Source organism: Pseudophryne corroboree, chromosome 1 (genome assembly GCF_028390025.1).
Source record: "Pseudophryne corroboree isolate aPseCor3 chromosome 1, aPseCor3.hap2, whole genome shotgun sequence".
NCBI classification, from domain to species: Eukaryota; Metazoa; Chordata; class Amphibia; order Anura; family Myobatrachidae; genus Pseudophryne; species Pseudophryne corroboree.
In genome coordinates, this window is record NC_086444.1 from 982,538,472 (window position 1) to 982,551,529 (window position 13,058).

At 43.7% G+C, this 13,058-nt stretch overlaps 1 protein-coding gene across 5 annotated transcripts in view; it reads right to left on the reverse strand.

Moving 5' to 3' along the window:
• Window positions 1–13,058, reverse strand: part of FHIP1A (FHF complex subunit HOOK interacting protein 1A) — a 662,899-nt gene that overhangs the window by 62,674 nt on the left and 587,167 nt on the right. For all 5 annotated transcript variants that reach the window (XM_063920560.1, XM_063920559.1, XM_063920561.1 and 2 more), the window contains one exon: window positions 2,587–2,666. In XM_063920560.1, the coding sequence (XP_063776630.1) occupies window positions 2,587–2,666 (80 nt within the window). The remainder of the gene's footprint in view (window positions 1–2,586; window positions 2,667–13,058) is intronic.

Sequence of the window (13,058 nt, forward strand, 5' to 3'; positions counted from 1 at the left end):
TGCAGGAATGCATCCCCCAGGTAACACAACTTGTCCTGTATGCTGGATACTCTTCAGCCACTGATCATCCGCCTAGCTTCATTCCAGTACTCCCAAATGTACTGCATCTTTATAGCACTCAATAACAGATCCGGCTTTCCAGCCTGCCGATACACCGACACACCACCATCCACGAGCTCCACTGCCCTGGGAGACTTGAGGCGTTCATTTTCTTTCCTTGGAAACATTTTATTTTGCACAGGACTGACACCTGCTCACTTGTTACCACCTCACTGCAGATCCTCTTGCATTACATATGGCCTGTTCCTCTGTTCTCTGCTGGGCCTTCACGCTTCCTGCGGTCGTTGTTTGGTGTCTGAATGATCCCATCACTGCCACCAAATGTGAAGATACGGGGTTCTTCTAATCACTCAGACACAGAGCCGATGAAACCAAAGTGATGGTTTATTTCTCACAGCACACAGGAATAGATAATTCACAGGAAACAGACGTAAATATAGCCCAGAAACAGTATACAGGTAGCAGTCCAGATAGTAAGCCCCAGTAGAGGATTTAGGTCCACAGCAATTCCGTGCAGAAGTTCCAGATAAACAAGTCCATACAGCAGAACTATCACTGAGTCCACACAGCAGTGATAGCAGATTAGTCCATGCAGTAGTAAGTACATATAAGTCCACACAGCACTGTTGATGCGTTCCAGAAGGTACCCTGGCAGAGAATCACCCCTTAGCCAAAGTCCTGCGACTAACATGAGGAGCTGACCTGCGCAACCTCTTTTAAAACCTTCCAAATGCCCATCATGCCACGCTCACCTGGGGAGGAGACGCAGGTTCCTGATTGGTGGGACCCCACCTCAGGTATTTCCCTACTCCCTCCCATAGCTGGCCTTCTCCTGCTGACCACATGCTGGGTCAGGCTCTGTGATGTCTGTCAGAGACCAGGATGGAACAGAGGACAGTAAACAGAAGGGACAATGACAGGGAAATTGGTTTAAGTCCTGATTGTCCCCTGTGGAGGAGAAGCTTCAAAGAGACATTACCTGATCCTCAAATGTATTTCCTGTGTGACCATATGAGGATCATAGATGGACTCAATAGGCATAGCAATGATAACCTGTAATAACCTCATACCAGACTGGCATTCTCCTACAAGAACATAACATGACATCACTATGTGCCAGGTCACAGCACACCTGTATTTACCTGGGTAAGATTATAGTTCAGAATATATAGGGTAATGGATGAACACACACATGGGGTAATAGGGACACAAGCTAGAGAGACATGGGAACAGAAGGAATAAAAAGTACATTAAACGCTATAAAGATTGAAACACCACATTGGTTGCTATGGACAACAAACTCTTTAGAAGGTTTGCTACATCTCTCCCTTGCCCAGCTGAGCACATATCGGGCACTTATGGTAGTGCCCAAATCTCAGGTTTTCTCTTGCACCCCCATGTTGTAATGCTGATAGGACACGATGTGCCGTTGGAGTTCCTGAACTGGCATGGCTCAGATTAGGCCAAAGATAAAAGAAAAAAGTCATGTTACAGAACAGTGTTATTAGCTAATAGGGGTAGATATTTGGTTACACATATAGAGCCTGATTCTGAGATTTACATAAATCTCTCATGTTTAATGATCTGCACATGAGCAGGCACCGCACTGCACACATGCAGATCTGGTCCCGCAACATCCTGAGTAACCTCAGGGTTACTAGATGTCCTATGTGCACGCAGATGATCCCGTGCTGCCCCTTCAGGTGCAGCAGCGCATCACAGAATCCAAGGTTACTTTTTTACTTAATACACCTCATGAAGCTTTTTCATAATCCTGCAGAGGTGCCATTAGCGTCCACCTCTGAATCAGCCCCATATTTATACAGAGGCAGGGTCGTGATTATAACTTTGTGGGTCCCATAGCCATATTTTTAAGGGGCCCCCCAACTCAGATCTCCAGAGAGAGAATGGCAACAGGGACATAGAGACAGAGAGAGTGGAGGCAGAGAGAGAGTGCCAGCAAAGACATAAAGACATAGATAGGCAGCAGGGATTTAAGGGCAGACAGAGACAGCAGGGACGTAGGGACAGATAGAGAGGCAGCAGGGACGTAGGGGCAGAGAGGTAATTGCAGCACCTAGGCCCACCTCACTCTAGTTCCGAGTCAGGGATAGGTTGGGGAAGTGTAAGCAGCCATAGGGTGCAGCGGCAGCTAGGACTCAGGGTTATGCCGTAGCGGACAGTCAGTACTAGCAGGTGGTCGCACCATTATGTTTTATTTTATTTCTCTGGGGTGCATTATATTTACTTTAATATTAGGAACTAGGGAGAAATTAGATTAAGCCATGTGATTTTACTGAGGGAATGCGAAATAGTGCTAGACATGTCCCTGGGCGGTGCTAGACACGCCCAAAAGGTTGTCTATAAGCCATTATACTATTACAACATACCTGGTAATGCTGACTACTATAGTTAACAGAAGAATAATGAAAGCATCCTTATAGATAAGGCAATATACATAGCATACACCGATCATACATAACAAGCATTTCATTAGAATAGATAAAACATCAGAAAAGACCATACCTCAAAATAAGTTGTAACATCACATCTTCACAATGCAAGCCAATGAGAGTCCGAAACAATGCCAAGGACACCACACAGAGCTAAGAAACCAATACAGAACACAGTATTTTCAATTTATTATCTATCTATCTATCTATCTATCTATCTATCTATCTACAGTATGTATATATGCTGTATATACAGTATATTATTAAAAAAAAAAAAAAATTATGTGTAAAAATGTAAATACATCTATTGATAGCAGTTTGCACAAAAAGTTGTCAATTTTATGGTTTTATTGGTGGAGGTGCTGTTTTTTCCCTGAGTTACTTGAAATTAAGCTGAATTAAAAACAAAAATATATAAAAAAAAACAGAAACCAACAGTGACATCTAGAGGTATATTTACCGAAGTGCGGGTTTATAGAAGTGGAGATGTTGCCCATAGCAACCAATCATTTTGTAGTGATTATCTTTAAAAAAGGGCTAGATAAATAATAAGTAGAATCTGATCAGTTGCTATGGGCAACATCTCCACTTCTATAAACCCGCACTTAAGTAAATATACCCCAAAGTTGCATGAAAACACATGGTTGACTATGGAATGTCTCTAGGATAATATAATTAACAAAATACTGTAGTTCCAGCTCAGCATAAAGATTTTGGTGCCACATAAGTGCAATAGCTGGCCTCCTCTTTAATATTCCGCACTGCTTGTTCGGTTGCTTTATATGGGTGCGTGGTTTATAGGATTTATGATGATTTGATTTTTATGTACAGAGCTTCTCTATCTCAGTCAGTGCTCCGTTAGACTGAAGCATCCCTCGGCAACAGGGCCATCTGTATTACACTAGGCACTGGCAGTAACACAGGCCATGCCAAGATATGGATTAGAGGCACGCACAGAACGCAGCAAGCTCTTAATTAACAATAGTAATCTTTTTCCCAAGACCCATTCGGCTTCTCTTTGCCAGCGCTTACACTTTTAATCTTCTGAGCTAATGTAAGAAATCATTTAGATTTTATGACTGAAATACACAATGCATGAACATAGTTCTGTCTATAAAAAAGTTATCTCGAAAATGTTGCTATTGCAGCTAAATGACTGAATCTTAATGCATGTCGTTGTACATGTAACATTTACAATTTGTACTATCATGCATTAAGGCAGTCAGCAGAGAGTGATCTGTAAGACAAATGATCATAGCATGCTGTCATATTTACATGATAAAGGTAAAGACACCCTAGAAGGTATTAAAATGCCAAACTGCACAATACTAATGACAGTAAGTGACTTGTTTCAATGAGAGAAAGTTCCTCAGAATCACAAGTGTAGCAAGAGCAACTTCTCCACAATAATACCCTTTAACTAGTGATGAGCGGGTTCGGTTCCTCGGAAACCGAACCCCCCGAACTTCACCCATTTTACACGGGTCCGAGGCATACTCGGATTCTCCCGTATGGCTCGGTTAAACCGAGCGCACCCGAACGTCATCATCCCGCTGTCGGATTCTCGCGAGATTCGGATTCTATATAAGCAGCCGCGCGTCGCCGCCATTTTCACTCGTGCATTGGAAATGTTAGGGAGAGGACGTGGCTGGCGTCCTCTCCGTTTATTGTTGAACTCGATTGATTGTGCTTTATTGCTTAATTGTGGGGAGGACTGGGGAGCAGCTGTATAATATAGGAGGAGTACAGTGCAGAGTTTTGCTGATCAGTGACCACCAGTTTTATCCGTTCTCTGCCTGAAAAAAACGCTCCTTATCTGTGCTCAGTGTGCTGCATATATCTGTGATCACACTGCTTAATTGTGGGGACTGGGGAGCAGCTGTATTATATAGGAGGAGTACAGTGCAGAGTTTTGCTGACAGTGACCACCAGTATACATTGTCTGCCTGAAAATCACTCCATATCTGTGCTCAGTGTGCTGCATATATCTGTGCTCACACTGCTTTATTGTGGGGACTGGGGACCACCAGTATAATATAATATAGGAAGAGTAGTACAGTGCAGAGTTTTGCTGACCAGTGACCACCAGTATACGTTGTCTGCCTGAAAAACACTCCATATCTGTGCTCAGTGTGCTGCTTTATTGTGGGGACTGGGGACCACCAGTATAATATTATATAGGAGGAGTAGTACAGTGCAGAGTTTTGCTGACCAGTGACCACCAGTATACGTTGTCTGCCTGAAAAACACTCCATATCTGTGCTGCATTGTAGACAGTATATACAGTAGCAGTACAGTGCATAATTTTGCTGACCACCAGTATATAATATATAGGAGTACGGTACAGAAGGCCACTGCTGTACCTACCTCTGTGTCGTCAAGTATACTATCCATCCATACCTGTGGTGCATTTCAGTTTTGCACAGTTTGCTGACCACCAGTATATAATATATAGCATTACTGTACAGTAGGCCACTGCTGTACCTACCTCTGTGTCGTCAAGTATACTATCCATCCATACCTGTGGTGCATTTCATTTTTGCACAGTTTGCTGACCACCAGTATATAATATATAGCAGTACGGTACAGTAGTCCACTGCTGTACCTACCTCTGTGTCGTCAAGTATACTATCCATCCATACCTGTGGTGCATTTCAGTTTTGCACAGTTTGCTGACCACCAGTATATAATATATAGCAGTACGGTACAGTAGGCCACTGCTGTACTTACCTCTGTGTCGTCAAGTATACTATCCATCCATACCTGTGGTGCATTTCATTTTTGCACAGTTTGCTGACCACCAGTATATAATATATAGCAGTACGGTACAGTAGGCCACGGCTGTACCTACCTCTGTGTCGTCAAGTATACTATCCATCCATACCTGTGGTGCATTTCATTTTTGCACAGTTTGCTGACCACCAGTATATAATTTATAGCAGTACGGTACAGTAGGCCACTGCTGTACCTACCTCTGTGTCGTCAAGTATACTATCCATCCATACCTGTGGTGCATTTCAGTTTTGCACAGTTTGCTGACCACCAGTATATAATATATAGCATTACGGTACAGTAGGCCACTGCTGTACCTACCTCTGTGTCATCAAGTATACTATCCATCCATACCTGTGGTGCATTTCAGTTTTGCACAGTTTGCTGACCACCAGTATATAATATATAGCATTACGGTACAGTAGGCCACTGCTGTACCTACCTCTGTGTCGTCAAGTATACTATCCATCCATACCTGTGGTGCATTTCATTTTTGCACAGTTTGCTGACCACCAGTATATAATATATAGCAGTACGGTACAGTAGGCCACTGCTGTACCTACCTCTGTGTCGTCAAGTATACTATCCATCCATACCTGTGGTGCATTTCAGTTTTGCACAGTTTGCTGACCACCAGTATATAATATATAGCAGTACGGTACAGTAGGCCACTGCTGTACCTACCTCTGTGTCGTCAAGTATACTATCCATCCATACCTGTGGTGCATTTCAGTTGTGCGCAGTATATATAGTAGTAGGCCATTGCTATTGATACTGGCATATAATTCCACACATTAAAAAATGGAGAACAAAAATGTGGAGGTTAAAATAGGGAAAGATCAAGATCCACTTCCACCTCGTGCTGAAGCTGCTGCCACTAGTCATGGCCGAGACGATGAAATGCCATCAACGTCGTCTGCCAAGGCCGATGCCCAATGTCATAGTATAGAGCATGTAAAATCCAAAAAACAAAAGTTCAGTAAAATGACCCAAAAATCAAAATTGAAAGCGTCTGATGAGAAGCGTAAACTTGGCAATATGCCATTTACGACACGGAGTGGCAAGGAACGGCTGAGGCCCTGGCCTATGTTCATGGCTAGTGGTTCAGATTCACATGAGGATGGAAGCACTCATCCTCTCGCTAGAAAAATGAAAAGACTTAAGCTGGCAAAAGCACAGCAAAGAACTGTACGTTCTTCTAAATCACAAATCCCCAAGGAGAGTCCAATTGTGTCGGTAGCGATGCCTGACCTTCCCAACACTGGACGGGAAGAGCTTGCGCTTTCCACCATTTGCACGCCCCCTGCAAGTGCTGGAAGGAGCACCCGCAGTCCAGTTCCTGATAGTCAAATTGAAGATGTCACTGTTGAAGTACACCAGGATGAGGATATGGGTGTTGCCGACGCTGGTGAGGAAATTGACAAGGAGGATTCTGATGGTGAGGTGGTTTGTTTAAGTCAGGCACCCGGGGAGACACCTGTTGTCAGTGGGACAAATATGGCCATTGACATGCCTGGTCAAAATACAAAAAAAATCAGCTCTTCGGTGTGGAATTATTTCAACACAAATGCGGACAACAGGTGTCAAGCCGTGTGTTGCCTTTGTCAAGCTGTAATAAGTAGGGGTAAGGACGTTAAACACCTAGGAACATCCTCCCTTATACGTCACCTGGACCGCATTCATCAGAAGTCAGTGACAAGTTCAAAAACTTTGGGTGACAGCGGAAGGAGTCCACTGACAACTAAATCCCTTTCTCTTGTAACCAAGCTCCTGCAAACCACACCACCAACTCCCTCGGTGTCAATTTCCTCCTTACCCAGGAAAGCCAATAGTCCTGCAGGCCATGTCAATGTCAAGTCTGACGAGTCCTCTCCTGCCTGGGATTCCTCCGATGCATCCTTGAGTGTAACGCCTACTGCTGCTGGCGCTGCTGTTGTTGCTGCTGGGAGTCGATCGTCATCCCAGAGGGGAAGTCGGAAGACCACTTGTACTACTTCCAGTAAGCAATTGACTGTCTAACAGTCCTTTGCGAGGAAGATGAAATATCACAGCAGTCATCCTGCTGCAATGCAGATAACTCAGGCCTTGGCAGCCTGGGCGGTGAGAAACGTGGTTCCGGTATCCACCGTTAATTCAGAGGCAACTAGAGACTTGATTGAGGTACTGTGTCCCCGGTACCAAATACCATCTAGGTTCCATTTCTCTAGGCAGGCGATACCGAAAATATACACAGACCTCAGAAAAAGAGTCACCAGTGTCCTAAAAAATGCAGTTGTACCCAATGTCCACTTAACCACGGACATGTGGACAAGTGGAGCAGGGCAGACTCAGGACTATATGACTGTGACAGCCCACTGGGTAGATGTATTGCCTCCCGCAGCAAGAACAGCAGCGGCAGCACCAGTAGCAGCATCTCACAAACGCCAACTCATTCCTAGGCAGGCTACGCTTTGTATCACCTCTTTCCAGAAGAGGCACACAGCTGACAACCTCTTACGGAAACTGAGGAAGATCATCGCAGAATGGCTTACCCCAATTGGACTCTCCTGGGGATTTGTGACATCGGACAACGCCAGCAATATTGTGCGTGCATTACATCTGGGCAAATTCCAGCACGTCCCATGTTTTGCACATACATTGAATCTGGTGGTGCAGAATTATTTAAAAAACGACAGGGGCGTGCAAGAGATGCTGTCGGTGGCCCGAAGAATTGCGGGCCACTTTCGGCATTCAGCCACCGCGTGCCGAAGACTGGAGCACCACCAAACATTCCTGAACCTGCCCTGCCATCATCTGAAGCAAGAGGTGGTAACGAGGTGGAATTCAACCCTCTATATGCTTCAGAGGATGGAGGAGCAGCAAAAGACCATTCAAGCCTATACATCTGCCCACGATATAGGCAAAGGAGGGGGAATGCACCTGACTCAAGCGCAGTGGAGAATGATTTCAACGTTGTGCAAGGTTCTGCAACCCTTTGAACTTGCCACACGTGAAGTCAGTTCAGACACTGCCATCCTGAGTCAGGTCATTCCCCTCATCAGGCTTTTGCAGAAGAAGCTGGAGACATTGAAGGAGGAGCTAAAACAGAGCGATTCCGCTAGGCATGTGGGACAAAGACCTGCTGGTGAGAAAATTGTCAAGTCAAGCGGAACGTGACCCGTCAACATCTCCTCCTTCACATTCTCCCGCAACTGGGGGTGCGAGGAAAAGGCTAAGAATTCCGAGCCCACCCGCTGGCGGTGATGCAGGGCAGTCTGGAGCGAGTGCTGACATCTGGTCCGGACTGAAGGACCTGCCAACGATTACTGACATGTCGTCTACTGTCACTGCATATGATTCTCTCACCATTGAAAGAATGGTGGAGGATTATATGAGTGACCGCATCCAAGTAGGCACGTCAGACAGTCCGTACGTATACTGGCAGGAAAAAGAGGCAATTTGGAGGCCCTTGCACAAAATGGCTTTATTCTACCTAAATTGCCCTCCCTCCAGTGTTTAGTGCAGCCGCTCACCTTGTCAGCAATCGGCGTACGAGGTTACTTCAAGAAAATGTGGAGAAGATGATGTTCATCAAAATGAATTATAATCAATTCCTCCGTGGAGACATTCACCAGCAGCAATTGCCTCCAGAAAGTACACAGGGACCTGAGATGGTGGATTCCAGTGGGGACGAATTAATAATCTGTGAGGAGGGGGGTGTACACAGTGAAAGGGATGAGGAATCGGAGGATGATGATGAGGTGGACATCTTGCCTCTGTAGAGCCAGTTTGTGCAAGGAGAGATTGATTGCTTCTTTTTTTTGGTGGGGGCCCAAACCAACCAGTCATTTCAGTCACAGTCGTGTGGCAATGATGGGTTCGTTAAAGTGTGCATGTCCTGTTTATACAACATAAGGGTGGGTGGGAGGGCCCGGGTGGGAGGGCCCAAGGACAATTCCATCTTGCACCTCTTTTTTCTTTCATTTTTCTTTGCATCATGTGCTGTTTGGGGACAATTTTTTTGAAGTGCCATCCTGTCTGACACTGCAGTGCCACTCCTAGATGGGCCAGGTGTTTGTGTCGGCCACTTGGGTCGCTTAGCTTAGCCATCCAGCGACCTCTGTGCAAATTTTAGGACTAAAAATAATATTGTGAGGTGTTCAGAATAGACTGAAAATGAGTGGAAATTATGGTTATTGAGGTTAATAATACTATGGGATCAAAATGACCCCCAAATTCTATGATTTAAGCTGTTTTGAGGGTTTTTTGTAAAAAAAAAAACGAATCCAAAACACACCCGAATCCGACAAAAAATTTTCAGGGAGGTTTTGCCAAAACGCGTCCGAATCCAAAATATGGCCGAGGAACCGAATCCAAAACCAAAACACAAAACCCGAAAAATGTCCGGTGCACATCACTACCTTTAACCACTTAACTGATGATTTTTCCCTTTAAAACCGTTCATAACATTGTTTAAAAAAAATAAATAAATAAAACTTTATGTAATATAGTTTAAAATGTATTTTATAAAAAATATTTAAATGTTATATTATGCACATCTGCAGAACGGAACTCCTCTTCAAAAAATGGGGGACATAGCGTGGGTGGCGTGGTCACGTGTGATCTGACCATGCCAGTTAAGTGGTTGCTGTGCGGTTAAAACAAATGAATTAATTTTAGTATTTGGTTGCCAATTCAACCAACAGCACATGTAAATGGCACATTTTGAGAGAAAAAGACTTTTGGGCACGTCCGAATCATACACCACAGGAAAAGAAACACCTCCAGAAGTTACAGTGTGACTCCTTCTCCCTATAGGAATTTTCTTTTTCTAGTCTAGATTAACTCCTCTGTTACAGGCACCTGTGATGGACCAATACATTGATTTGAGCAACTATCATTCTGTATATCACTGTTCTGAGAGGAATGAATGGGATCAGTAGTTGGAGAGTATGCTGAACCTTGTAGTGCTATATTGGAGGATCCTGGGGTGCTTTCAGGTGAGATGACTCTCAATTTAAAAATACATAAATGTATGACCCAAAGTGGTGCTATTATCATGTAGTGTAGGACCACCAGGGGAGAGACACCTTTGGTTGCCAGGTGGTTTACCATATGTTTGCAAATAGATGTAATACAGATCTCTGCATGTAGGATGTATGTCTCTTTTGCTGTTCCTTTATGGTGTGCTGGGGTAATTTGTTTGTCTTGTTTAGTCTAGATTGATGCCTCCTTTATATACACTTGTGATGGGCCAGTAAATTGATTTGAGCAACTGCCATTCCGTGTATCACTGGTCCATCCCAAGGTGTCCTACAAAAATGCAGGTAACAAGGATGGGAAGATTTGGTTTCCATGAAGCACTGCAAGGATATAAAATTAATAGCATTAATTCTACAATTTCCTTTTCAAACTCCTTGGCAGCCGTGACATATTGGACGCAACCAATCAGTAAATGAAAGAAGATTGCGGGCTAAATATAATCAGCATTAAAAATGCAAAAGAAAAAATATTTTTTAAGTATTTATTTTCCAAACTGAACATCATATAGAGTGAATTGTCCAGTGAATGAACAGTTAAGGGAGTTTTCCTGTTTATATGGATGGCCTATGTAGGAAATACAACATAAATTCCATTTTGTGATATGTACCATCATCATTAATATTTCTACTTTTTTAAGAAACTGGTTTTAAAGACTGTAGCAAAAGTTAGAATTTTACAACCAAATAAAACCAGGAGAAATGCAGACATTGAACACACAATGCCAGTAAATGAACACACAAGACCAGTGAATGAACACTGTAGCTTACAAATAAAACAAAGGCAACTTACATAGATGGTATGTTAGAGCTCACTCACCAGAGGCCCAGGTTTCACTTGGCATGCCACGTTTTGTTCTCCTTTTTGGAGAAAGTCTAGAAAGAGCACCAAAAAAGTCTCCTCTGTGAGGGAGGTATGTGGAGCAGGAGGGGAGGAGCAGCTTGTGCAGTAGGAGAGGGACTGACCCCACAAGTACCATTCAAAACCTCTCAAGTGACAACTTGTGGCACTATTGCCAAGGGTTGCATACACCTAAGCTAGTTGTTGAGTTTTTTAAGTCTTTCAATCTATACTCCTAAGAAATGTTGTTATTGAGATGACGCCAGATGTAGTTTTTCTGTATTGATGATAGCACAATGTCCCTGTAGGAACATAAACTGTACTGTCCTGCCTTAGGTATCTTGCCATATTCTTTTTTTTCCTGATAGTGACATTAGAAGTACTAACACCCTGGTGAAGGTCCTTGGAGAAGTGTACAGTCAGAGTTGCCTTATTCAGTAGAGAAACAGGAAACATTCACCAGGGAAAGGAGATAAACTACTGTATATACCAGGGCTTTCAACTGGCCCATGGCATGGTAAACTGATCCTGGTGATGTGCAGCAGCCAGCAGCAGCCAACAAGAATCAGGCTTATTCTTATTGGCTTGCTGCACTGAAGCCATGGCTGTTTCCATTGGCTGTCACGTATGACAGTAATAACCAAGAAGAATTAGGATGATTCTAATTGGATTAGTCAGTCAAACATAACAGCCTCTAGTGCCCAACACCAGCATTGGTAGTGTCCCCGTTAGGCATGTGAGCACATTAGGGGTGTGATGGCCTAAATTTCAACCACAAGTCACAGTGAATGACTGTACAGGGGACAATGAGGAATATGACAACCTCCATATTCAGCAGGGGTAGCAGTGCATTCTCCAGGCAGGAAATGAAACACATTTGACATCATCTTAATGTCTATATAGAATGTAAAAGGGTCACTACTGTGTTGCATAACGTGAATAAAGTGAAGAAGAGGCACAACCATGTTGCATAATGCGTATTGGCAATAATGTGTGGCATCAAGTGAATGAGGGGCACTACTGTGTGGCATAATGTGAAAAAGGGGCTCTACTGTGGAAAAATGTGAATAAGGGGCTATACTGTCATAGTTGCTGTGCATGTGAACAGGTGTGACAAGCTGGTGTGCATGGGCACATGTGTGACATGCTGGTGGCATGGGAACATGTGTGACAAGTTGGTATGTGGAAGACCAATCTGATGGCATTTAAAGAGGCTTGTGTGGCTCTAATGGCATATGTGTAAGGTATTGTAAACTTTACTTGTGTACTTATAACTCTAATCTTTTGTCCCCCAAACCTACCAAACTTTTCAAAGTGGCTGATTTAAAATCTTAGTTGAATGCCCTGCTGGTAGTGTGCCTTTTTCAATCTCTACTTAGCACGGAGTTACCCCATATTTTACATCTGCCATTGAGTTTGAAAGGGGATGGCAGAATTATTTATTATCAGGTAAGGTTATCCACACAACTGCTGCCCATTTGAAAGTGGTACCCTTGCTACTGTCCCACTCTCCTCTCTGAATCACACTCGCTCCTTGTGACAGCTCTGACTTTCTTCCACTTGGTTGTACGCTATCACTGGTAGGGCCCTAACTACCTTTTTTCACATCTGCCTTTATTTTGCATACCTTGGATGTTCCTGTTTATTGTATGCTCTGTGTACCCCACTGTAGGGGGGTACAACGCACTGTGACACCTAACAAATCAACAACAGTAATAATATCTAGGAAGTAGTAGCAGCTTTGAGGGAAATACAGTAGGAAGCATCTGAGGGACCGTTAGATCAAAAGAACACAGCACCACTGGTAAATAATATTAAATACAGTATATTTAAGCTTAACATACTGAACTCTGGGGCTAATTCCAAGTTGATCGCAGCAGGAAATTTTTTAGCATTTGGGCAAAACCATGTGCA